Raw genomic sequence first — 27,757 nt, 5'->3', positions numbered from 1 at the left:
GGGTCCGCGATCCGCTGCGGCTGCCCCACGGACTCTGCTCGTGCATTGCGGCTCACATTTTGCGGGCCGCAGCACAACCACGGGGTGCACACGCCCGTGTGAAAGAGGCCTTAAACATTTAGGGAATACACTAGGAACCCATTGAATAGAAGACTCCCGTAAAGACAGTGACCCCTTCTAGGGTGACAACTTCTCTCCTGTACTTCAGAGAAGACGAGATGAAGAAAGTCAGAAGTGATGTTGGACTGACGGCGGGGGCGACCACAAGCCGACTTAGGCCTATTGCACACGGACGTTTTTTTTTCCCGTTTACTGGACGTTTTTTGCGTTCCGTATACGGAACCATTCATTTCAATGGGTCCGCAAAAAAAAGGAATGTACTCCGTATGTATTCCGTTTCCGTATTTCCGTTTTTCCGTTCCGTTTTAACATAGAACATGTCCTATTATTGCCCGCAAATCACAGTCCGTGGCTCCATTCAAGTCAATGGGTCCGCAAAAAAACGGAACACATACGGAAATGCATCTGTATGTCTTCCTTTTCCGTTCCGTTTTTTGCGGAACCATCTATTGAAAATGTTATGCCCATCCCAATTTTATCTATGTAATTACTGTATATGCCATACGGAAAAACGGAACGGAAACACAACGGAAACAAAAAACGGATCGCAAAACACTGAAAAAGCCATACGGTCGTGTGCAATAGGCCTTAGGCTACTTTCACACTCGTGTTTTGTGCGGATCTGTTATGGATCTGCACAGACGGATCCGTTCAGATAATACAACCGTCTGCATTCGTTCAGAACGGATCCATTTGTATTATCTGTAACATAGCCAAGACGCATCCGTCTTGAGCACCATTGAAAGTCAATGGAGGACGGGTCCGTTTTTCAATTGTCAGTGAAAACGGATCCGTCCCCATTGACTTACATTGTGTGTCAGGACGGATCAGTTTGGCCCAGTTTCGTCAGATGGACAACAAAACGCTGCAGGCAGTGTGTCCGCCTCCAGAGCGGAATGGAGACAGATCGGAGGCAAACTGATGCTTTCGGAGCGGATCCTTTTCCATTCAGAATGCATTAGGGCAAAACTGATCCGTTTTGGAGCCCATGACAGATCTCAAACGGAAAGCCAAAACGCCAGTGTGAAAGTAGACTTACTTGTCTTGACTACATTGCTGCTTAAAGAGGACCTGTCGCCTCCCCTGACATGTCTAAGTAACCACTTGCATTCCCTGTGTAATAACCATTCTGGATCGCCATTTCTTATGACTCCCTTGCTCTGTTATTCCTACTAGAAGTTTTATAAATGAATTGCCAAGCGTCTGCCATAAAAGTCCAGCTGAATGTCACCAGCCGGGGGTGTCTCCTTACACACACTGACATTGGCAGCAATCACTGGATAGTGTCATTGTGCAGGTACACCCCCCCTCTTCCCAACTGGTAACATTCGGCTGAACCTTCATTGCAGACTGCTGGCTATTCATTCACAACTTCTAGCAGGAATCATAGAGGAATGGTACAGCATGGACTCGTAAGAATAGATGCGAGTAGTTCCTAGAACGGACATGTCAGGAGTGGTGAGAGGTCATCTCTAAGTTCTGTCTTTGTCTTATGGTTCTGAGGAGTGTGGTAATGGCTTTAGATCTGATGGGTTTTCTTGGCTAAACGGATGTGTGTTTTTTTTTTTTTTTAACCGTATTAACTATGTAACTTTGAATTCTATGTGGAGTAGAAAATATGCTAGAATTAAAATTTCCAGCCTGCTAGAGATGGAGTGGATAGATAATTTAAAGGGGTTGTCCAGATTCAGAGCTGAACCCGGACATAACCTCGCCTTCCCTCTTTTAGGGCGCATTCAGATGTCCATAGTGTTTTACGGATACCGGCAGGGTGCTTTCTGCAATTTGCAGACTGCACATGGCCGCAACCATAATAGAAAATGCCTATTCTTGTGGACAAGAATAGTACATGCTCTATCTTTTCTACGGAACCAGCATACCGTGAGCTGTCCGCATCTTTTGCAGCACCATAGAAATGTATGGGTCTGCACCCATTGCGGAATAGCTGCGGACTCGTTCATACAGCCTGTATGACTGGAGCATTGGGGCGTTCCTTGCTCCGATTCTCCCCCTCGCCTTGTGCTGCATCGCGCAGGGCAAGGGCTTTTTCTTTACTACCGGTGATGTACCCGTCTTGACATAGGTACGCTAGGTGGAGGCTTACTAGCAGGGAGGCCGGTGATGTCACCACCACAAATGGGCGGCCTTATAGCGCCATCCTAGGCTACAGTAGTGAGGATGTATCCAAAAACAGACCTTGCCCTGCGCAATGAAATGCTCCAGGCTAAATTAGTGAAGATGAGGTTATGTCCGGGTTCAGCTCTGACCCTGGACAACCCCTTTAGCAGTAGTTTTATTGGTCTTGATGCACGCGACCTATGTATGTAAATTATACATTTTAAGGGGTTCTGCAGTTTGTTTAAACTGATGATCTATTCTTTGGCTAGATCATCAGCATCTGATCGGCGGGGGTCCGACGCCCAGGACCCCCGCTGATCAGCTGTTTGAGAAGGCAGCAGCGCTCCAGGAGCGCCGTGGCCTGATCACTGTTTACCGCTGGCCCAGTGACGTCGCGACTAGTATCAACTGGACTGGGCGCGGCTAAGCTCCATTCAAGTGAACAGAGCTTAGCACCGCCCAGGCCAGTGATACTAGTCGCCCAGAGGATAGATCATCAGTTTAAACTAAACAAGCTGCAGAACCCCTTTAAAGGAAACCTGTCACTGTGAAAATGTAGTGCAGCATGTTATAGAGCCGGAGGAGCTGAGCAGACTGATGTAGATTCCGTAAAACCTCTATGGTCTCACCACCGTTCTTGATTTCCGTTAGAGGAGCCATACATCAAAAGGACCAGAAGTCCTGGATCCGGCACATAACGGAGACAAATGGATTACAATGGATCCTATGTTTTTATTTTATTGAACAAGTGTCCTGCAGTACTTTTTTGCCCCATCTCTTTGACCGAATCTGCTGTAGAAGCCCCAAACGGAGCCTCTAGATGTGAAGGAACCCTGGTTTAGTATTTTAGTAATTTATGGCCTCATGTACACGATCATATTTTTGTTCCGTATCCGATCCACATTTTCGCACTCATTTCAATGGGGCCACTAAAATGTGGACCTCGCACCATGTGCTGTCCGCATCCGTAAGTACCTGCTGCAGTCCTGCAAAGGTCTTGTCCGACATGGATAGGACATTTCTAGGGAAAAAGAAAACTGGAGCATGCACATGGCTGGTATCTGATTTGCTGACCGCAAAACACACATGGTCTTGTGTAGACGGCCTAAACCTCTACTCATTTTATGCTGAGGAGTCATGTGGCCGTGTCTCTATTCATAGACTTACCCGTAAATTAGTAGGACCAGCGACATGGCGAGCAGAGGTTTAAATGAATAAATTACAAGTTTTACTGAATCTTTTCCTAGAAGACTAAATATCAATCTGCTCAGCTCTTCCTGCAGTATAGTATGCTGCCTGCAGATCGCACTGCATTTAGAGGTGACGGGGCATCTTTAATTTTGTGTGTGTATACAGATGAATATGAAACTTGATGTATTGTGTTAGAGCAGTGCTTCGTTCTCCACTTATCAGGCTCTCCTCCCCCCTCCTCCTCACTAAAGTGTTCCCTCACTCTGAAATCAGCCTTGGTCTCCCAAGATGAAATGTCAGGTGATTGCAGGCTCAGATTACGGCACTTGGGGTGAGTTTTCTAACTCGCCCCAAGTGCTTTATTCACATCAATACTGCTCAGTACTTCTCTGTAATAGGGAGTAAAATCTTCATGTGCAGTGTATGGGAGACCTCAATCAGCTCAGACAACTGAGAATCAGAGATGGAGCTTGCGGGGAGAAATTGTCCTATTCCTCATGTACCCACATGACCGCTGCTCTGTTGCCGGAAATCCGCATGCAAACGGAGATCATTTGTTTCCGGATGCGGATCCGTCTGATAAATGCATTGACATTCTGGATCGGTCTCTCCGGTGTCATCAGGAAAAACAGATCAGATTATTTTTTTTTCCAATCTTTAAAGGTCTGCGCATGCGCAGACCGAAAAACCGTCTCAGTCAATGCGGCAATTTCTTGATCACTTGGTACCGGATCCAGCATTAATACATTTGAATAGAAATTAATACCAGATCAAGTGTTCCGGAATTTTGGCCGGAGAAAATACTGCAGCATGCTGCGGTATTTTCTCCGGCCAAATACCGTAAAAGGAACGGAAGACATCCTGATGCATACTGAACGGATTGCTTTCCATTCAGAATGCATTAGGAGAAAACTGCTTTTTTTTTCCCCCCGGTATTGAGCCCCTAGGACGAAACTAAATACCAGAACACTAGTGTGAAAGTACCCTTATCCTGGAAAGTCACCTAAAAATCCTGTACTTGTTCTCCAAGCTGAGCATTCACTCAAGATAGATAAAGCTAAAAGATTTATCAAGACTGGTGTAATGGAAAACTAGCTTTGTTGCCCACAAAAACCAATTAGATTTTTTGAAAGGAGCCCTTAAAAGGTGACAACTAAGCCAGTTTTCCTTTACACCCTCAAGATGGGTTCCCATGCACTTTTAGGTAGTTTTCTGATGCCTGCCAGGAAACAAGGGCCCGGGCATGTTGGTTTCTACAGATCTATGCCAGCTTTTGTAGAGCATGTTCATAGCCGGTCAGATATGCCGAGCCCCAGTCATGAGGACTTCTGACTACTGCTCTTATCCCTGGCCTGGTTTCTGTTACATAGTATGAAGAAAGTTGTCAGAGCTGGAAGCGCACCTTTCATTCATGGAATAGGCTTTCAGATCTTTTGACCTAGGGACATAACTTTGTGCCTCTTACGTTGCATTGTTTGAGTATTAATATACCGGTTTCATCTTTCCAGGTGCCGGGGAGTCGGGGAAAAGCACAATTGTGAAGCAGATGAGAATTCTCCATGTGAATGGATTTAATGCGGAGTAAGTACATCTTCAAGTGTGGATGTTGATCTGAAATGGACCAGATAGAGCAGGGGTAGGCAACCTCTGGCACTCCAGCTGTTGTGAAACTACAACTCCCAGCATGCTCTTGTCTACTCTTCTCAGAACTCTCTTAGAATTGAATGCTGGGAATTGTAGTTTTACAACAGCTGCAGTGGCGGAGGTTGCCTACCCCTGCGATGCTTTGCGGTCAGAGGTATCGGTCTTGCACATCTCTGGCTGAGGGACATGACCATGTTCACCCTTCCAGGGTTATGATTGTCATGGTGGGACAAACCCTCTTTTCTAAAGGCAGCCTCCTGCTCCATAGGACTTGATGCAGCTGTGTGTTAGGCTGGGTTCCTCCTTGGTTTTAGAGAGTACACCATGAAGGCACACATGCTAGTAGTGTCCAATGTCTAACAGTGGCATCCGTCACCCTTGTATTGGCATAAAATGTATCTGCTATTTTGTGGTAGATGCCACCATGATGTCCATAACAGCCTCTGCTGATTTCCCTGGCATATGTTGATGTGAGCATAGCCATTCACTTAGATCTCATGCTGTGAGCGCTGCCCAAGTTTTTCAGCAACCAATCTTTTAGTGGTAGGAAAGGGGCTTCAGATGGACGACCCCTTTAAAGCATATATCACCTAGTGCAGCGTATTACAGCTACTTATCTGCACTCCAATTTGGCAAAACAGGACAAAATAAAATTGGTGGCGTGTAGATGATAGAAGCAATGAAGGGATGCAACAAGCCTAGTTTGGTGTCCCGGAGGAGGGAACGTTCCCCCCCCCAGTCCAGTGACAGACCGGCTGCTGAGATTGGATCTGCAGGGAAGTGCCGATTGTGCACACGTTTCTGGTCATGTCACGCAGGATGTCGCCTTTCTCTTGGACTTTGTTTTCTGACATGACTGTAATCTAAGAAATTCTGTCCGCGCTCTCTAGGCTGATAAGTGATCAGTAGTGCAGTCTGTACATGGGGCGTTCCCTGCTGTGCATGCAAGGACTACGCATCGGGAGTGTATAAGATGCCTATCCTAACTGGAGGTTTTATGGAATAGTAGTTTTGGTGCCTCCAGAAGGGTGGACTGGTTTCCGTGTTGCTCCAGTGCTCGCAGGTGAATGAGGCTTCACTGAGGCAGATCTGCGGGAATACTTTCCACTCATTACAATAGTGTAATGAAAGACGAGAGCATGCCGCTTTGTGATGCCGTGGGGTCACTGGTTCAAGTTGTAAATGCTCCTGCACTTTGAAATGGAATAACATTCGAAAAACCTGTCTGTTTCGGGCCACAGCGGGCGCTTATTAACTAATGAAGAATGCACGGTTTGGTCGGTCTGCATTGGTAATGGCCGCGCAACCATTAGCATTGAAAACCTGTGATTGGCGGCAGCAGCCGTTTCCTGGTCCTGCGCGGAGCAGCGGCAGGACCATGGACAGGTGGGTGAGGTTAGTTATGTTCAGGGTAGGACCCCAGGGGTTGTCGGCTCCATGGCTGCACAACCCCTTCATAAGATGTAAATTGTTGTAGAGTCTTCATGAGGGCCAATAAAATGCTGCTGCTGACCCCTTCTTCATGATCGTTTCTGCTCTGGCCTATCTTCTTGTTTGCTGCTGGAGGGAAGTGCCATGCTCGTTGGTTCCTGGACTAAGAGCCCCTACACACACACATTTTGTCTCCCATTTTTACATAGAAACTGCTCACTGTGAACAGTGCGGCGGTGAGAACGTGTCCTGTCTGTGGACGGCCGGAGACAGCAGCACTTGGCTATCTTTGAACAGAATGGCGGTGTGCGGCCTCGACTGCCCCTTCATGTAGTGTGCCATTATGGCATCCCAGTTCCTAGTGATGAATGGGGTTCCCAGCAGTGGATATATATATCCCCTACCCTGTGGCTTTCTGTGTTCCTTATTGGTAGCAGGCCGTGGGCTCGGCAGTGTGCTGAATCCCCTTCTAGCAGTTGTTGGGGCCCGGGTAGGATGGGATTCCTGTATAGTTAATACTGGTGCCGCTGGCTTGGATTCTAAAACTTCTTGTGCATCCCTAAGCTCGAAATGTGGTCGCTCCACTTGCATGTAATCTGTGCAGCTCAGAAACCCACCCTGTAGTCAGTCGCACGTCGTCTGTGCTGGTAGTCGCCTTTTATGGGGTTTCATTCACAGATTTTTTACTATGGACTCGATGCATGTCCATTGGAAACTGATACTGTGGTAGGTTTTATTTATTTTTTCCGGAGGGCGGTGGTACTGTACCTGATATATTTTCTTGTTCATTGGTGCTGGGATATTAGTTTCTCCCAAACCTCCTGACCCCTTCCCCTCAGGTTCTGAACTGGACTTGAGCTCCTTTACACAGACTGAGGATTTGAGACCCTTATTGGGGAAGAACATTCATACGAACACCTGTGAGAATGTTCCCGCCAGGAAGCCCTCGTTTGTTGGGTGATCACTTCTTTCACGCGGCTCCTAATATTGTTTGTTCGCAGCAGGTCGTCCTGTGTAATGTGCTGCCCACAAACAGTGAAGGTGTACGGAACAAGTGATCACAGTGGCGATCTTTCATCCCCATACAGTGGGGATGATTGCTGTAGGTGTTTACAACTGGACTAACAGCGCTTGGAAACAAACGGTTCATTCCCAATCTCTGCCCTGTTCCCATTTCAAACATTAATGGTATAGCTACAGCATATGTCATAAATGGCGGGTGCCAGCACCATTTTCTAGAACAATCTCCCCCCCCGACTCCTTCCCGCTTGGATTCGGCGGCCAGAGATTGTCAGAACTGTGGAAACAGGCAGGCTGCGCTACTCGGCGAGGTCCATGCGTATTGCTTGTGCAGATTTCTCTGGCAGTTCAGAGATGAATGGAGTGGCAGTGCGTGTGCTCCACCATCTCCAGTCACATGTAGACACAGGAACCCCCCATTTTAGTGATAAGTGGGGATCCTGGCAGTCTGTCCTCCACTGGACTTAAAGGGGTTTTCCAATATGTTAATCCTGATGACCTATCTGCTTGGTGGTGGTCTGACACCTGCCGATCAGCAGTTTGAGAAGGCACCCGAGCTCCTCTCTCTGCTTTTCCTAGGCCAAGTGATGTCACGTTCATCGGTCACTTGGCTTAGGTGCAGCTTAGTCCCGTTCAAGTGAATGGGGCCGAGCTGCGATACCAAGCACAGCCACTATACAATGTACGGCGCTGTGCTTGGTATTCTGCAAGAAGGCCGGGCGCCCTTGGGAGCATTGCGGCCGCCTTAAACAGCTCATCGGCAGGGTCCTAAGTGGCGGACCACCACTGATCAGATACTAATGACCTATCCCGAAGATAGGTAATCAGCTAAAAAAAAAAAATATTATAATCTTGGAAAACCCAATTAAAACTTGTCACGAACCCTTTCACATGATAAAACTGCACTTCCTGACTGCGTTGATCCTTTTTACTTGACGGCTGTTCTGTTATCATTTTACCTCTGTGCTGGTCTGGGCTCGCCACGGGACTGTGTATCCTTACTGAAGGGTGGTCAGACTGGTCAGTGGCCCAGGTTTGTATGGGGGTAGCAGGAGTTCAGATTAATGGGGGCGTTCACGTAGCCGGTGTAGTGTACATGTTTTTTGCAGTTAAAGCCAAATGAAGATGGCCCCCTTGAGCTAGTGAACTTCGCCAGTGCACATGAACGCCGTCACTTTGTAGTTTTGTCTCGGCCGGATAGGGTTAATATGTTGGCAGCGACCGTGTTCTTTTCCCCCAGTGCACAGATTGATACCGTTTTGCCAGTAGATTTGCCAAGATAGAAGTTTCTGTATGTCAGTGCCGGCTGCGTCCTCCCACTTACAGTGTGTTTCTTCCTCTGTTCCAGCAAGTCTCTAAACCTGACCATACTAATTGCCTGCGCGTTACTGTGTGCAGGGGAAATGACTGCCTTATTAGGTCATCGGATCACGTGACTGACCCTTGCGTCTTACCGGCCTTGTGCACCGCGCTGAGCAGATGAGTACAGGAAATGCAGGGCTGTCACTATACTACATGATCTAGCAGAGCTGCAGTGGGATGTCTGAGGATGATTGTGGTAGTTGTCATTCAGGGATTACTCCCATGTGTTGGTAACCATGCTGCTGGAAGGTTAATGAGGATGGTGGCAGCAGAACAGCCATTGTGTGCGCCTCTGCAGCCAAGTCCCATTTTCTGGCCACGTTCACACCTAGCGGAAAATCTCTGTTGCCACAGTGGCCTTAAAATCATGTAACGCGTTGCAGCGCGTGGATTTCATTGCAAATTTGAAGGAAATCTGCAATAGGGCATTTGAGGGGTTTTAATCTAGTGTCCATTATTTTTTTTATTTTTTTTATGAAGGCTGACCCCATTAATTGTGCGGTAGTTTCACTGCTGTTTTTTTCAGTGTGCCAGCAGGTGCCCCCTGTTCTCTTAAAGGGGTTGTTCCGCTAGTAACACAGGCTGGAGCTCTGTAGGTGGCAGTCCCTAATGGGCACTGCCGCGCTGTTCTCATGGGGGGGTTTGCCTGTACTTTCAGACCCCCCCCCCCCTTCCCCCCTGTTCTAGTTGTCGCTGGGGGTTCTGGAGGTCAGACCCCCAGAGATCAAACACTTAAAGGGATTGTCCGATTTCCTGTATTGATGACCTATCAGGATAAGTCATCAGTATTATATCGGCGGCGGTCCGGTTGTCAGACCCCCACCCATAGGTCGTCAATGTAGGAATCCAGCCAACCCCTTTAAAGGTACACTGACAGGCCGTTAGAGCATATAAAGTGACATATATTCTTCTATTGGTCTTAATATGCTTAATTAAACTATACCGTTATCGCCCCTCGCTGCCTTTCCGTTACTTAGAAAAAGTGTTTTTATCAATATGCAAATTACCTTACTTTGTGCCTAAGGGGCTGTCCTTCATTCAGTTCTGTGCCCAGCCGCACCCTAACTGCCGTCTCCTAGTACCACCCAGCTCATTACTATTCACTGCACTGGGCGGCTTTTTTTTTTTTTTTTTCTCCCGACGCGGCGAAATCCCGCTCATGCCCAGTACGATCTTCCTGGCATCAGCTTCATCTGGTCTCTCCGTGCCTGTGCCGGATGAGGTCCCCGGCACCCTCCAGCTCCAGTAGAAGATGATACTGGGTATGCGCGGGATTTCGCCGCGTTGGGAGAAAAAAAAGCCGCCCAGTGCAGTGAATAGTAATGAGCTGGGTGGTACTAGGAGACGGCAGTTAGGGTGCGGCTGGGCACAGAACTGAATGAGGGACAACCCCTTGGGCACAAAGTAAGGTGATTTGCATATTGATAAAAACACTTTTTAAAATATAGTTTAAGCATATTAAGACCAATAGAAGAATATATGTCACTTTATATGCTCTAACGGCCTGTCAGTGTCCCTTTAAGCTCATCATACACGTAAGAACTGCGGACAGCGCTCTCAATCCACCCATATGCATGCTCAGCTTGGCCATGTATGTAGTGAATGGGGGGAGGGGATAAGGCCCCTGTCAGACACTTCTGGCAGCTAATCTCTCAAAGAACAAGAATTTTAAGGGCTCATTCACATGACCGCATCAGTTTTTGTGGAACATCCTTATCCATGATAAAAATGCCTATTTTTGTCTGGAAATATGAGCAAGAATAGGACATGTTCTATCTTTTTTGTGGGGCCACGGAACTGACATACAGACATTAAAATGGGTCTGCATCCGATCCGCAAAATTGTGGAGCAAATGCAGACAGAAACATACGGTCATGTGAATGGGCCCTTAAATGAATGCCTTAGAGTGGCATCCATTCACCATAAAGTTCCGTAGTAAAAAAAATATATATTTCCTTTAAAATTATTTTTTACTCTACTCTGCAGGATAGAAAAGCGTGGTGTGCTACACTTTTGTATCTTTTTGGGCTTTTGCTTTCCTCCAATGTATACATTAAACAAATGGCAAAACCATGATTGGAACCTGGCCTTAGTCAGCTGAGAGCTAACCTAGATCTAATGTGTATGGCCCGCTGTAGAGGAAGCCGCACCATGACGAACTCGCCAAATGTTCTAAGGTGGGGGTGTCCCTCCCCCCCCTTTATATCTTTTTAGTGGGGAGCAACTGCAGTATAATAGAACCTGGTGAAAAATGTCTTACATGCGGCATTATATGTAGAAGAAACCCGATTTGCATTTCCTTGTTGCCGCCCCATGATGGCACTCCGTGTCCCGCGCTCGGATTGTTCTTAGCAGTATTGTGTAGCATTGGGATCTCGTGTAATTTGAAGCTCCTGGGCCCCTATGCAAAATCTGTGCCATTTCTAATGCTTGTCGTCTTTATAGGATTGTAGCGGGCTGTAGGCTCAGCAGTGTGTGGTTCTTGGGGTCCCGGCACTAATAAATTGCCATGCTGTGCACTGCCAGGCAGTTTACACTGCCTATTTTTATTTTTTGTGAACTCTGGCACTCTGTTCCAGTCCCTGTATCCGGCATATATGCCGGAAAGTGGCTGGATCCTCTCCGGGTCCCATTATGGTGAATGCGGATCCGGCGGTGCACTGTGGTGTCCGGCTATGCCAGATGCAGTGAACTCCGGCGGTCTGTTCCTCTGCCAGAGAACGCAGATGTGAGCGTGGCCTAACCGTGCTGGTTTTTTCTCTGATTACTCTGATTAAAGGATCTGTGTACACTTCAGCTGAGTTGGTAACCTGTGCCTAAGAGCTTGCCCTTTTAAAATGCAAAGGACGAACAGAAGTCGGACAGGTTTGTAATATCTGAATGTTTTCTTTCAGGGAGAAGAAGATAAAAATTCAAGATATTAAGAATAACATTAAAGAGGCCATCGAAGTAAGTAATCACCGAATAAGAGGAAAATTATTTCGGAACTTTCCCCCCCCCCCCAATTTAATGACTATAATTTCTTCTCCTTGTAGACCATAGTAACGGCAATGTGCTTCCTGTCGCCTCCAGTGGAGCTAGCAAAGCCTGACAACCAGTTTCGAATTGATTACATTACAAACTTACCGAGTCACAAGGATTTTGACTTCCCATCGGTGAGTATCTGGTTCCGCCCTCAGCTTTGTCATGCCAGAGCTAATTCTGCTAGGAGATGCCATCTTTATGATCAGTCGGGGTCTGACTTTTTTGCCCGCGCCCCATCCCCCCCAGAAGAGGCAGTAGAGCTGGTTTAGCTCTGCGTCCCCTCTGATGTTGCTCACCCAGCTGTGCAGGGGAACTGCAGCACGTTCATGTAAGTTGGGCCGGCTGCAGTCCCATGTACAGCGGGTGGTGAGAGGCAAACTGTGAAGGGGATGTAGCGCACCAGTGCTGTGGTCCCATCAATGGTGCGGGTCCCAGAGTTCAGACATTTTGAATACCCTTAAAGGTATTTGACGCTATATTGAATAAATCTGCCATCCACAGTACTGAAGCTATTACGTATTCCTTCTGTGATCTGGATGGTGGTCCAAGCAATTCACCTCGCCGAGGAGGTCCACTCTTGCTGTGTGGTGGTTTTTAATTTTTCTTTTTTGGTTCTAATGTGTCTGGTCCTGAAATGTTTCGCTGTCACTTTGTCAGGAGGAGTAGCTTCTAGGAAATCTCTGGATTCTTCATGAAGGCTTAGCAGCTTCTCCTCTGGTGTAGGAGTGCGTTTCAGCCTTCATTCTTCAACAGGAACCCGGAACACCTTTTTATTTTTAAAACTGCTGAACTCCTTCTCCCCATCAGTAGATTGTGTGAATACCAAAAAAAAGTGAAGCCCTCTGCCTGTCCCTGTGAAATCTCTTAGCTGCATACAAGGCGGGTCTAATTTTTTACACTTCCTATAAATGGACCGTTTATTATCTCCATTAGCCCCTGGATGAGGTAACGAAACCCTTGTGATCAGGAAAGTCCAGGATTATGCAATTCCTGCTCCGAGGTGTGATGTGGGAGAGCCTTTACCCTGTAAATATGTCAGGGATGGTAGCCTTCTCACCACAGTCTACTACGAGTGCCAGCTTGTGTCCATAGAGGAGAACGGATATGTAGGGGACGGTTTTTCTCGTGTACTGTCCTGGTCTTTAAGTCTCATCCACCTCCATAGGTCATTGACCCCTGTCCTGTTTGCACGGACCTGTGTGGTGTGTACAAACAGCACCATGATCGCACATTCCAGAGTAAATCTTTCTAATCTTAGAAGCTGCACCTTGTCACTTGACTGGCAGCAGACCGGCCTTGTCCTTAAAACATTCAGCCTGCACCATCCACCGCTACGGCACTCACCTCGTGGACATTTCCTCGTAGCCACACTGCCTGCTGTCCTATGTAGAAGGCCTTCAGGAAAGAAGTTAAAATGAAAACCTAGTTGTGTGGCTATGACTTGGAAGTAAGGTTTATGGCATAGGCTGTAACTGGTGTGCAGGAACCTTGACGTGCCTTCTGGGCCATTTAAAGGGGGATCTATATAGATTTAGCATCTGTTTAGCTAACTGAGCAAAGAAGGGACAGTGGTGTGTATGAACACCGGCTAACATGGAGATCACCGTGGCCTTCAGGTACTCTAATGTATGGCCATGTGTAGGCAGATGAATTGATCTGACTGTCCTATCCTGCAGCTCAGCATTTGTACGTTTAAGGGTATGGTCACACTGGGATGACTTACCGCCACGGCAAACTGTGCATGCGATAGGGCTCTTTCACACTTGCGTTGTTCTGTTCCGGCATAGAGTTCAGTCGTCGGGGTTCTATGCCGGAAGAATCCTTATCAGGATTATCCCCATGCATTCTGAATGGAGAGAAATCCGTTCAGGATCAGGATGCCTTCAGTTCCGGACCGGAACGTTTTTTGGCCGGAGAAAATACCGCAGCATGCTGCGCTTTTTGCTCTGGCCAAAAATCCTGAACACTTGCCGCAAGGCCGGATCCGGAATTAATGCCCATTGAAAGGCATTAATCCGGATCCGGCCTTAAGCTAAACGTCATTTCGGCGCATTACCGGATCCGACGTTTAGCGTCCTGGCAGCCATGGTAACCATTCAGAAAAAGCTAAAGTCCTGTTTGCCATGGTAAAGTGTAGTGGGGAGCGGGGGAGCAGTATACTTACCGTCCGTGCGGCTCCCGGTGCGCTTGAGTGACGTCAGGGCGCCCCACGCGCATGGATGACGTGATCGCATGGATCACGTCATCCATGCGCATGGGGCGCTCTGTCATTCTGGAGCGCAACGGGAGCCGCACGGACTGTAAGTATACTGCTCCCCCGCTCCCCACTACTACTACGGCAACCAGGACTTTAATAGCGTCCTGGTTGCCATAGTAACACTGAACGCATTTTGAAGACGGATCAGTCTTCAAATGCTTTCAGTTCACTTGCGTTGTTACGGATCCGGCGGGCACCTCCGGCAAATGGAGTACACGACGGATCCGGACAACGCAAGTGTGAAAGAGGCCTTACATTCAAATTTTGGGGTGCACTGCAAAGGGTTAAATCTGCAGTAAAAAGCTGCATCCTAAATAGACATGCTCTGGATTCAAATTCCACAAAATCTGTCTACTCTGTTGTCCTGCGATGGTAAATCCACAGCGTATCTGCCCTGTGTGAACATACCCTAAAGGGAAAATCCGGTTAAATGTGCGCAAGAAAGTCTTGTTGGTGCAGACCCTGATATTTGACCACCACTGATTTCCAGAATACAAAGTCCATGTGGCGCTCAAAGCTCTTTGGTACCCTTGGAACCTTTCTGCTGAAGCAAAGGGGCGCTCAAATCCATGGGTTTGTCTACATTGTTGTCAGATTTCTGCTGACCACAGCAAAAGGATTAGATCAGGCATGCTCAACCTGCGGCCCTCCAGCTGTTGAAAAACTACAACTCCCAGCATGCCCGAACAGCCTACAGCTGGAGGGCCGCAGGTTGAGCATGCCTGGATTAGATTGATCCACAGAGCCAATGCGCTCTAGAAATGTGAGGTCTTCATGCCTGTGCCTGTCCATTTTGACCGGATTTGTTTGGCCTTCCACAAACACCACCAGGTCTCCTTGTGGTTGTAGAAATGATGGAGCCAATGAGGTTCTTTCTTTGTTCTGTTCCAAAACGCATCTGCGGTGTAACTGGCGCACATTACATTGCCCTTACACTCATCACAATGCAACCAGATTCATGGCTACATGCAGCACCAACATGTACCCTGCGGACATTATGACAACTTCCAATAAAACATGGTCTTTCTGGAGCTTGGATAGGTTTTCATTTGACTTCTCTATGGCAGACCTCCTTCACCAAACCTATCCACAGGCTTGTGTGTAGTCGCGGTGCAGCATATGTCTGTAGCCCTACAAGGCCGGTCGACAAGAAATGGTCGAAATCCAGTTTAGAGTTCGGACATAGCTGATTGATGAGTTGTCCTGCCATCAGGGATCCTGCTGGAGAACTGCACTTAACATGCCACTGCTGCATCTAAAAGAATACTTTTAGGCAGCCGTAATTATATGTTTAATCCTTCCCTGTTCTTTAGTGTGTAATTGTTCCTTTTAATTGTTTAGTGACTGAAATACCAGTAAATGCCTCAGGTTTATTAGTGTGGACCGTCCCTGTGCAACTCTCTCGACGCTGCAATGTAAACCCTCTGCTGCTGTAGGTGTTGAGATTCCAGAGTATTGTCACTGACGTTCCACCCATAGGGTATGTTCACATGGATTTCTGCACATATCCTCCACTGACATTTGTGTCAAATCTGTGCCCATTGACTTTACTGGCCGCCTGCATGGCCACAGAACTGTCGAGTTACAAGTTTACCACATGCGGGACCCGCGTCAGTTCAAGCTTCAGACCCAGAGCAGAAATCTGAGGGTCAGCCTCTGACCCTGACTCAAATTTTTCTACATGACTAATAAGTCGTGTGAATTCACCCTTGGCTGGATTCACAGGGTAATGGTAGTGTGCTATGTGGCCAATGACCACACGGCAGAACTGCCACCTATTACCACAGAACATTTTTTTGAGGGTGCAGCAAAAGTTTTGACCGTAAACTCCTTTTGGTTTTGCCACATGGCACACCGCCACTACATGTGAACTCGACATTCACACGTTGCAGTTTTTATGACCAAAACCATAGCTGCAAACTTTGTTCTCCTGGGAGGATAAGCTGCCTTCATAGGCCGAGTAATCCTTTGCCCAACTGCTTTGTAAGGTGTATGGCCACCTCTAGGCATCACGTCTGATCCTTTGATCAGACATGTGCTTTGGGCTTATTTCTTGATGTGTTTCGACAGTACCTCATCCAGTTGGCCACAATGTTAAATAAAAATTAATAGGTACCACATAGTATTTGTTTTTCATGGTTGGTCAGATTTCCTTGTCCTGAGCTCCTTTCTTGGGCATGAAAGTGGACAAAGACCTGTAGAGGATTTTGGATTTGAGATGATCTGATCAGGTAGATAATTATAAATAAATAAATTCTCTCAGTTGATCTATATGATCCACTGAACTAACAAGTACTTGAAAATGGAGAACTTGAGGAAATCTCGACTGGGTCAAAAGGAGCACTCAGCTTGTTTGTCTCTGCTATAGACACCAGTGGTCAAGCACGTGCCCTGCCACTCCTTTCAAACTTCTAGTTGCGATGCTTCGGCCGGGGACTGGGTACCTGGTATTAGCGATTTGGTAGGTGTTCCAGCAGTTGCACCCCAATAATTTATCATTGTGGTGGATGCTTTTATCTGGAATGACCTCTGAAAGGGGTTGTCATCAGGTTTGTGCATCTGCCAAGAAGTGGTTTTCTAAGGATAGACCTACAAAGAGACCAGCTTGTCCCTTCATGACTAAAGGCCCAAGTTCAGAACAGGATCGATAAGAGAAGGGCGAAGAGGAAAGGCTTGTTTGGCTTTAACCACGATTTGTCATGAAGCAATGACACCGGAAGTAGGGGTGGGCGATATGCAATATAAATTTGTGCCACGATATGGATTTTGTGCATATCTCCTATATCGCCGTACCGCGATATGACCACGGAGCGGTAGTGAATGATCGCGCTCTCGGCGCGCACCATGTTCTCCTGAGCGGGCACAGTGGAGAAGGAGGGAGTCCCTCCCTCCCCACTGTGTGCGGCTGCCGCTGGCCACCAATAAGAACAGAGTAGGAGGGGAGGGACTGTGGCCACTGCGCCGCCAATGAATGCCTGGGACTCCGATCGGAACTGCCCACTGCCACCAATGATTAATACTGGGGAGGGAGGGGGGTGGGTTTGAGTTACCAGAGGGGGCTGATAAGAGGGAAAGGCTGGGGGGCGGATCAGAGGCTGGCTGACATGGTCAGCTCCCTGCTGTTGTGTGCACAGGGCAGCAGGGAGAGTGTTAAGTCCTATTCACCCTAATAGAGCTCTATTAGGGTGAATATGCCAAGGGTTCTAGCCCTTAAGGAGGCTAATAGTTCTTAAAAAGTTAAAAAAAAAAAAAAAAGTTTAACCCCCCCCCCCCCCCCCCCCAATATAGAAAACAATATATTGCGATATATATCGCTCATACTTAAAATTATATCGCAATATAGATTTTAGGCCATATCGCCCACCCCTAACCGGAAGCACAGGTAAGATTTTACTATAGAAAAGTGGGAGCACGTTATAAAGTCACTCTGTGCACATCACCAGAAAGGTTTGTGTGGTCCCAAATCAATCTGTTGTATTCTACAAGAAATAGGAAAAAGTCATTATTGCAGATCCATGTTAAGAAACCCTGTGGGAAATTTTGGGAAAGTTTCTCTGCAAATTTCTACAGTACAGAAAATTGTTGCCATTGCAGCAGCCATTAAAGTGGTAAAGAGAGGACATTTAGTGGTGACTGTGAATCTGACAGATGCATATTACCACCTGCCAACATATCCAGAACATCATCAGATTTTCCGTTCAGACTAGATCCAGCATTCAGTACCTCCAGTTTGTGTGTCTTCTATTTAGTTGTCATCAGCACCACACATCTTAATAGTGGTGACCATTTTAAGGTGGACAACTAAACCAGTTATTACCTAAAGGTCATCTAGGTGCGGAACAGTCAAACTCTAATATTTTACCTGGAAATAGCATTTGGTCTTCGATAGCCTGGATGAGTTTTGGATTTGAACAAAATAGTCTAACCTACAGCCTGCTGAAATCATGCTCTATTAGAAAAGCGGTGGTTTATGTTGTGCCAAATTTCAGCCACGGCCTTTGTCTGGAGCTTAGGAGGCATAGCTGGAGAAAAAGGGCTGATGGGATAATGTTACCCACACTCTTCTCTAGCAGCTAAACGTCTGCATCTAAGGAAGCATGGAGAAAGTTTTGGTCCTGAAGTGTCCAAACGTTATGTTACTTTTGCCCAACACATCTAGTCTGGAAAGTACTTCAGGCAGGAGAATTGTAGTAGTTCATTAGCTCCAAAGTATTCTTGCATGGAGATTACGGGGAAAGTTAGAATTATTCTTACTGGTGATTTGGTTTACTGGAAGACTCCTACTACATCCCTTCATATTGAAATATTCAGTAAAGTAATAATTGAGCATTGTTTTGTCTTGGCCCTCCTTTTTTTTTTATTTTTTTTTTTATATATAAATCAGAGGATCATCTGGGAAGGGACATTGTAACCTGTATTTTTCCTGTCCCAATCAGGTACGGGGACAATCTCAGGTGTACTATCATAGAGACTTTCCAGAATCCAAATCACCGGTAAGACCAATTCCTATTTTTGTTGTTTATTCTTCCTCCTTCCAGCCTTTATGGGACATAGGCTCTGTTCTCAACCCTTCTGAATATGCAGTTAATAGTCAATGCTGCTGTTTGTTGTGGGTATTGCTGATTTTTTAAAGGCAAGCAGAAATGTAGCATCAGTCTAATCTCCTCCAAATGTTAGGCCTCTCTGCGTAAATTATGCATCTTCTGGTACCAGTTCAGTGCTTGACGTTGTGTTCGTACAGATGGATGTGGATAAAGTTTGACGCATTTTGATACTTTCCTCTCAGATTGGGTGACTGTCAGCTGATGGCCACAATGTTTTTTTTGCACGGGCTGGATAATATCTGATTAACTAACAGATATTGGTTCATTGCTTGTTGTACTAAGTTGCATAACACGAAAGAACCAGAGATGGACAGAATACTGAAGGCAGTATCTATGTCTTTGCCAACCTACAGTAATGAGGACTCGTATTTTTTTTTATTTTCTGTTCATGTCTATGTAATGCCCAGCCATAACTATTTAGGCAAATAGGGATTATATATGTGAAAGTTCCCAAAGCAAAGACCCTTAAACTAGATGAATTTCGGCCAAGATTTCTGCTGGACCAACCATCAAACGTTGTTTCCAGACTCTTCCTCAAGTTGCGTTTGTTAGTAGAAAGAAGGATCAGACGTTTTGGTTTTGAACATACACCATCCTTGGATATCACATGCACTCTTGCCCATGGGAGACACGTTGGCAAGCTGACACTTGCCAAATGGTCCCCTTTGACCCTCTATCTTCCTGACTCTGCCCTGATTATGACAGGGAGGAGAGAAGGATCTCATGAATTGCAGTCTCACCACCCAATCCTATTCTCTGTGAAAATAGGCCACCACCGTAGGTGTCTGGTAGCCGTTTTCTCCCCTCTCTTTCGATTGAAAACACACAGACTCCCTTTGGGAAGAAGTCTGGAGAGAGCGGCGGGATGAAGTCTCATTTGGCTGACGGCTATTGAAGGTGTGTGGCCACCTTGAATTCAAGGATAGAAGCGTTATCTGGTGTCGGCATATCACCTCCATTCCACAGAGAAGACCTACCCTTTGGTACTTCCAAGCAGCCAGTCTTATGGAGGTGGAAGGGAAGAGCATTGTGAAAACATCTTCTATTTGTACAGAGGATCAACTCCATCGGAAACTTGACGTATGATTTTACAGAAACGGCCTGAAATAGAATGCCAGGCTGTCTTTAATACTACCCTATAATTTCATCTTCCAGTGCATTACCAATGGCCTGTAATGCCATAGCCTAGGCTCTTGACGTTGACCATTAGTATCTTCCAGCAATGGCTCGTTATGTTGGCGGCCTTCTTTACTTTTAGGTTCAGCAAGTGGAAGTGCAGCATTTAGAACAGAAGAGGCTCTAGAGGAATGGGCAAGTAATGGTTTAATGTATTGGGATTACGTACATGGTTATTTCTGGGGATTTGAGCCTTGAAGCCTCCAGAGAAGACACCACGGCTGGTCATCCCCGTGTGACTCTACCTGTAGCACACGGCTGTGTTAAAGAATGACCCTGTCAGAAAGCTGTTACTTCAGCACACGCTTACATTCCTAAGCAGAACTTCACATAGAAATGTTGAGAGCAAGCTTTCCACCTACGCGTTTTCAGAACACTCATACCAGTCTAACCAGTGCTGCAAGGTGCCAAACTGGGAACCATTTTGAAGAAAGCATTCTTTTACTGAAGCCTCTCTCCCCTCCCGTCACACAGGTTTTTTTTCTTGCTTTAATCTGGAGTGGACTGGACTGTCCTGCACGTTAATCATAGGCACGCTCTCCCCTCCCCCTCTCCCCACTCTTGTGAACTTTACAGTAGTGTTAGAACAGTGCAGTCTGCTCCAGCCTTCCTAGTTTATTGGTTACGATCCTAATCTGTGCAGCAGAGTACCTTTTACCGTTGGCATGTGCCAAGTCTGTGCACACCCCTGTGTGATCTATAAACGCCCCCCCGAACAGACTGCCAACCCTTGGTACCATAGACGTGCTTCCAGTCACCCCTGATTGGGTAGGGGAGGCTTTTACATTGTAGTACACAGTACATTCTTATCTTGGTATCAGAAGGCTGCCTGCCGTTGGTTAAGGGCCCAGAATATTTTGCAGGTTTTATTAAGTGTTATTATGTTTATTGGGCTTTTTACCATTAATATTGAGCAGAAGTGATTTTAGTTTTGCTTCAGTTAAAGTAAAGAGCCTTTTTTTAGAGGAGTCTGTCCTATTAAGGACTTGATTTTGTACATCTTTTAAATAGTGGGATCTCTGCACAAAAGAGAAGGAAAATGTTAGTGAATGTTTCCTATCTTCCTTGTTCCATAATCCGATCGTCCTCTTGAGATGAATTGAAGGATCTGTGGTCACTTTAGTCTGGATTATGGTACAGAATATAGGAAATGTCTATGTACAGAACCAGCCCGAGTAGTAATATTGCACCCATGAGTAATTAAGGGAATGTTTAGAATTTGCTATTCTTTAATCTGCATTATATGGAGTTTTAATTTTTGCTTCTGTCCTGTTGGGATATATGGCGCTCGTAGAAAGTAGTCCCTCACTTGCTACAGTCCCCTTTCCCCTTATGAGTCAGGAGAACTGATCTGTCCATACTTTACATGGTTAGCGAAATATCGTGCAAGTAATACTGCATTGCCTCCGCAGGGAAAATAAACAGCCATATCCCCTGATCACTGCGCCAGCTTTAATTTACAAGTCAGACGAACGCTTAAAGGGGTTGTCCGAGATTCGGGTATTGATGGCCTATCTTCCGGATAGGTTATCAATATGAAATTAGCAGGGGTCTGACTCCTGGCACCTCCGCCGGTTAGCTGTTTGAAGAGGCCGTGGTGCTTCAGTAAGTGCTGCGGCCTCGTCTGAGGCCAGTGTGGTCAAATTCATCAGTCGCATGGCCTAGGCGCAGCGCATTCCCATTCAAACCAGTGGATGGCGCTGTGCTTGGTAAGCTGCGAGGAGGCCGCAGTGCACCCCTGACAATCGTCTGTTTTGGGGAGGCTGCAGCCTGAGGGTAGGTCCTCAATATTAAACGCCCAGAAAACCCCCTTTGAGACCACGTACATCCAACCAGATTGTCCAGATCTTTCTTTTTTGTGATGTGAGGTTGTAGTACCTGATTGTCTTCTAATTGTATTGCAGGAATTCTATGAACATACAAAAGCTCTCTGGCAAGACGAAGGGGTGAAAGCCTGCTACGAAAGATCGAATGAATATCAGCTAATCGACTGTGCGCAGTAGTAAGTGTTCCCCCCTCCCCAGCACTTCATACATCTATTTGTGTCGTTGTGGTACCTAATGGACCAGGTCAGAAGCTGAGTTTCGACGGTATATTCACACTAGACAGATAAGTTGCAGAAATGTTGACGCTAGTACCAGCTATTTGAATGGGGCTGTTTTTCCAGCAGGCACGTGGATTTCGTCCACCCTGTTCAGATGAATGTGACAGTTATATGCAAATGAGCTCTAAGCAAGCTAATTTGCATACCATCTTACCAGAAAGCCAGAGGAGCGTTGCCTGGCCTAGAAGACTCCTCACACAGTTTAGGAGCTCTCCATCTGGAGATATAGTATCCCCTGAATTGGGGCGGTCACCTTAAGGTGGACAGTTACCGCAAGTTCTGCAAACATGTCAGGAGTTTGTGTCTGTGGGGTGTGGAGACCTCCACAATGGCCATACCCCCACCAGTGAAAATTTCTAAGTTGAGTTTTTCAAAACTATATCAGCCCTTTAAGTCTCCAGCATTTTCTCCCTTCCCCGCCTCGTTGACTGCTGTTTCCAGATCCCCAGGGTCATGGTATGAATTGGACAGAACTGCATGGCGGCTGGTACGCTCATGTAAAATATAAAGCTGTGTGTGTGTATGTATGTCCGCTAAAGGAATCCGCACCGTCGCATTTACAATCACGAAATTTAGGAGACACACGGGAACATCAGGTGTCAGGGAAGGTTTTAGACCGGATCTCAGCTCTCTAGGACCTACCGTTCCTAATATATTTCCAAAAAATACATTGGCCAATAGAAGCTTGGTCACATGACCCTTATCAGCCAATAGAAGCTTGCAAGCTATTAGCCTCCACATACAGTTTTACTCCAGGTTTCCATAACAACCCAGCCATTTTTCTTTACTGCTGTAGGAGAGCTTTAAAGGAAATCTGTCACAAGGATAATTGCTTTTGAAAGCCATGGCCTAATAGCACTTAGTACCTTATTTCAAGATGTGCCTTTGTTCCAGCAATAGATTTTTTTATCCTCTGAAAATCCAGTTTATTTGGTATGCAAATGATCCAGTAAGGTGCCCAGAGGGGCGTCACTCTTGCAGGAAGGAGCCCAGGCACGCCCCCTGCCACAATGTGTCCACCCTCAAAAGACTAACTTAAAACCCTGCCCCCAGGTATCACTAAGCCACACCCCTGATCTGGTTAAACCATGCCGCTTCCACTCAGCTGACAGGGATTGAAAAAATAAAGTTAAAAATCAATTTCTGTCAGCTGCAGGGGTGGGAGGGACGGTGACTTTCTCCCTGCAGCTCACGCTCAGACAGCACAGTGCTGCTGTCTGAGAGTGAGCTGTTCAAAAGGACATCCTTGTGTCCGTCCAGGCCCTGCGCCAGACGGAGGACAGGGAGTCTGAAAGCCAGACTGTCCGGCCTAAAACTGGACCTCTGGCCACCCTAGGGGCAGACTGCTGTGGAGGTCACAGTTAAGGGGATGGTCCGCTATGCAGGTCAGTGTTAAGGGGCAGATTGCTGTAAAGGCCACAGTTAAGGGGGTGGACTGCTGTGGAGGTCCAATTTTAAGGGACGGGGCACTGTGTGTGTGTGTGTGGGGGGGGGGGCAGTGTTAAGGGGTGGGGGGCTGTGCAGGTCACTTAAGGGGGCAGGAGGCTGTAGATGTCACTGTTATAGTGGATAGTGTTGATATCTTTTAACGACACACACAAACATTAAATCAAATCATCCTTCAGCTAGTACATATTATAAAGCTATAGCGAATCAAAGGTTCAGCCGGCTGATGGCAAGCTTACGTCATGGTATACCTGCATGAGGCCTCATGCACACGACTGTGTGACTTTTGCGGCACATACTCGGATGTGCTTCCACATCCTATGTGCTTCTGCATCTGTGAGGCCGCGCCCCAAAAAGATAGGACATGTCATGTACTTCGCTGCAACATACAGACCCACTGAACTCAATGGCTCAGCACCACAATGTGGCGTGCACGAGGCTGGTATCTGTTTTGCGGACCACCAAACATTGGTTGTGCGCATGAGGCCTAAAGGTAAGGGATAAATCTGCATTACGGGTCGCCATCTTAACTCCCATTTTACATGAATGCAAAACTTTTTTATGCTGCATGGTTTCCTGGGATGGCACACAAGTGACTCTTTGAGAACGTGGCAGCCGAGATGAAGTTGGGGGCTGTGGTGGGAGGTAACTCAAGTACTAAGAACACAATAGTGCATATTGTTTCGAGATCCTGGTCTTCTTGCAAATGCAGTCCTCCTGCCTCCGCAAATAGCTGACACATTCCAGCAGTCCCACTTGTCACAACAGCCGCGTCTTGTCTCCCTCTGTGACTGCCCTGTAACCCAGCACGATCCAGAACTGAAATGTTCTGACATCTAGAACTTGTGCTGCTTCATGTTTGAGTCTAGGACCCTCAGGACCCTGCTGCTTTGTGCTGTGTAACCTGTCTTGGTAGATGATGTTGCCTTGATAAGTCATTGGCATCCTTGGGAGGGTCCTTATTTCAAAGGATTTGAGGTGGTCGTATTCAGGTCTCCAATGTGTTGGGAAATGTCAGGTACCACGGTCAGCCATCGTACCCTTTATAATGGAACCACTCGGTTGACACTGATGGCCTGTCACAGTGGCTAAGGCTTTGACTTGTAGTGATGCCACCTAAGTATGCAATGTCGCACTACTGCATCTCACCTAATAGTAAATGCCCTGATGCCACTGCAGAAATGCAAATCTGATGGGTTTCTACACCACTGCATTCACTATCATTAGGTGCGAATGGCAGGGGAACGTTTGAGCGGTTAAAGGGTCCCATGAAGAGAGCCATGTTACCTCCTCCACACCTCTCCATGACTCCCTGGAGATGCATGGGATGTCTTTTATTGTGGCTGAGCATTGCCTGTCCCGATCATGAGGGTATGTTATCGGCCTGAGACCAGATTGGCATCCATATAGTAGAGGTAATGGCCTCCTAAGTTAGGTGCCAGGGAGTTTTGGTTAGAATTGCTCCATTAGTAATGAGGTAAATATCACGTACTGTGTGAATAAGGTTTATATTAGACGGGCAGATCACACAGGCGATTGACGGGAGAGAAGCCTTTGCTTCCCGGCAATCTCCTCCACAGTATGGGGAGAAGCTATCGCTATGCCATCACTCGTCCCCATACTGAATCTTTGTTTGCCGGCAGCAGATTTTGATTAGACACCGATATCTGCTGTCGGCAAACTATGATAAACCTGCTGAAAGATGCCAATCAACAGTCGGGTAATCGGCGGCAGTATTACACTGCCAGATCATCGGTAATGAGCGTTCACATGAATGCACAATTATCTGTGTCTAATATAAGCTCAAGGCATAACTCAGGAGACCCCAGGTGCCTAAGCTAAACTCTAACTATTGGGAACCTGGAGGGCTATACGTATGGAGGAAGCGAGCACAATGTGTGATGTCCCTGAAATGACACTGCGGTGCCCTTGGGTGTGGGACCATGCCAGTGTCTCGGTGTACTGCAGCATGGCTTGTGCTATGTGCAGGATCCAGTGTATCTGTGTATAAGGAGTGCTGCAGTTGGTATTCGGGTGGATCTCTTGCTGGACTGGCCCACATGATGTCATGACAGCTGATCACGGTCGGGGAAAGCGATTGGCCTCGGACGTCTCTGCTTTGCTTCCTCCTTGTAGCAGGGCCCCAGCTAGGGAGGCTTCCTACCCCTGCAGACTGTGCACTTTATGATGTGTGCGGGAGATGTGCTGACTTCATCCCCTGTGCCCGCTTGTATTAAACATCTACATGAAGCTGGTGTGCGGTGTGATGAGCGCCCCTCACTCGGAGGGCACTGTCTACTGCATTGTATTTCAACGCCTCTGCCTGCATGTGATAAACCGCTGGAACAGCAAGTGTGAATGGGGCCTCTGTAGTCAGCGTCCAAATTAGCACTAAGTTGTGGGAACGAGGCCTGATTGAGGTGACTGTATGGTGCTGAAATCATGGCGTTCTGTGGACGCCTGCAGCTGTATCCGTTATCCATACAGATGTCATTCCTAATGTACATAGGTTTGTGTGCATGAAACATGGCTGCGTGCTTCTAAAAACAGCGCCACATCAGTCTGCTGGTCGTGACTGGTATTGCAGTGCTACTCTATTGAAGGGAGTGGAGTTGAGCTGTAATACCACACACAACCTGTGGACAGATGTGGAGCTGTTTTTGGAAGAATACAGCCTTGGTTTTCTCCTTGTCCTGTGTCCACACTTTGTATAGTCGCCCAGTGATGACCGTTCTGCCCTCTCTCAGGCCTTGTTCATAGTGCGGTCCCTTTCCTTTTTATTGCATTTCAGTTTACTGTTAGGTGTTGGGATTTACTACAGGTTGTGTGTGTTTTGTGCTTTTGTCCTGCTAGCTGCAGAGCAGGGGTCCCCAGACTTCATTGACTACAGAGCACCCCCCACTCCTTCTCAGCAGCCCAGCCCTCCAGATGCATGTGGAGTGGTGTGGGGGGCAGCGGTGGGGTTTATGGGACATGCCGAGCACGGGTTCATAGATTGTGAGACTGGCAAATCTGAGCTTCCCATCCGCTGAGACGGGGGCCCCTCCTTCCAAACTGCTTGTGTAAACTAGGAGCAGCAGAGCTATTTATAGCCGGGCTGCAGCGGTGGGGGGGGGAGTGGTGGAGGCCGGGTCTGGGAGGAGGCCACATGGAAGAGTGGATCCTCGTCTGACGGACGTGCTGCAAAAGGGAAATGGCAGCAAAATGACTTTCATGCCATTGAATCTTGTGCAGAACGTCCTCCTGTGTGCCTGCTGCTCTCCTGCGTTCCCTGCCCCACTTGCACAGAGTACGTCCTACGGCTGTACGCAGTCTATTGCTCTCTGTTATCACGGGCTGCAGAGTCTGACCACTGTTTCTCAGCCGCGTGCAAGTGTTTAATAGTACACGGGAGTCGTACAACTGTTTACTGAATGTGCCTGCAAGGACGCGGGGCCTCTCCGAGGAATGCACTGGATCTGACATGGTAAAGCTAGACTAATTCTCCCCCATGGAAACTGGCACTGGGTTTGTAGGCTGTAGCGTCTCTTACCTAGTGCAGACCCTATGGCAGTGTCGAAGTGCGGAGTAAGCCTACCTTCTAACTTGCGTTTGGTGCGGATCCGTCATGGATCTGCACAGACGGATCTGTTCAAATACAACCGCATGCATCTGTTCAGAGCGGATCAGTTTGTATTATCTTTAACATGGCCAAAAACGGATTCAGTCTTGAACACCATTGAAGGTCAATGGGGGACGAATCCGTTTTCTATTGTCAGTGAAAACTGATCCGTCCACATTGACTTACATTGTGTGTCAGGACTATTGGCTCAGTTTCGTCAGACGGACACCAAAACGTTGCAAGCAGGATTTTGGTGTTCGCCTCCAAAGCGAAATGGAGACTGATCGGAGGCAAACTGACGCTTTCTGAGCGGATCCTTTTCCATTCCGCATGCATTAAGGGCAAAACTGATCCGTTTTGGACCGCTTCTGAGAGCCCATGACGGATCTCTCAAATGGAAAGCCAGAACTCCAGTGTGAAAGTAGCCTTAGATGGAATATTTTTACCTTTTCCACCTTTGCCCATAGTATGTAGAAGAGAGGTCAGTGTGGTGTGCGGAGCCGTCCACCGCGCTGCTCCATCATATGCCCTATATTGACCAGTCGTGTGTGAGGCCTTTGGAAGTAAACACTGATTCTAGTCTGAAATCTGTTCCTCTTGCGTCTGTTTGGGTGATGTTTCTGTCCAGATGCAGACCTTTTTACAACAGACAGCACTTG

The 27,757-nt window shown here is 47.1% G+C and overlaps 1 protein-coding gene across 4 annotated transcripts in view; it reads left to right on the top strand.

The window, feature by feature from the left end:
* The window catches only part of GNAS (GNAS complex locus), a 226,954-nt gene that overhangs the window by 184,450 nt on the left and 14,747 nt on the right, over nucleotides 1-27,757 (top strand). For 2 of the 4 annotated variants that reach the window (XM_040436120.1, XM_040436123.1), the window contains exons 2-6: nucleotides 4,938-5,010; nucleotides 11,781-11,835; nucleotides 11,922-12,041; nucleotides 18,604-18,660; nucleotides 21,852-21,949. In XM_040436120.1, the coding sequence (XP_040292054.1) occupies nucleotides 4,938-5,010; nucleotides 11,781-11,835; nucleotides 11,922-12,041; nucleotides 18,604-18,660; nucleotides 21,852-21,949 (403 nt within the window). The remainder of the gene's footprint in view (nucleotides 1-4,937; nucleotides 5,011-11,780; nucleotides 11,836-11,921; nucleotides 12,042-18,603; nucleotides 18,661-21,851; nucleotides 21,950-27,757) is intronic. The other 2 variants (XM_040436122.1, XM_040436124.1) reach the window with 1 other exon arrangement.

Source organism: Bufo bufo, chromosome 6 (genome assembly GCF_905171765.1).
Source record: "Bufo bufo chromosome 6, aBufBuf1.1, whole genome shotgun sequence".
NCBI classification, from domain to species: Eukaryota; Metazoa; Chordata; class Amphibia; order Anura; family Bufonidae; genus Bufo; species Bufo bufo.
The sequence above is the reverse complement of the archived record's forward strand: the minus strand, read 5'-3'. Positions and strand labels throughout refer to the sequence as shown.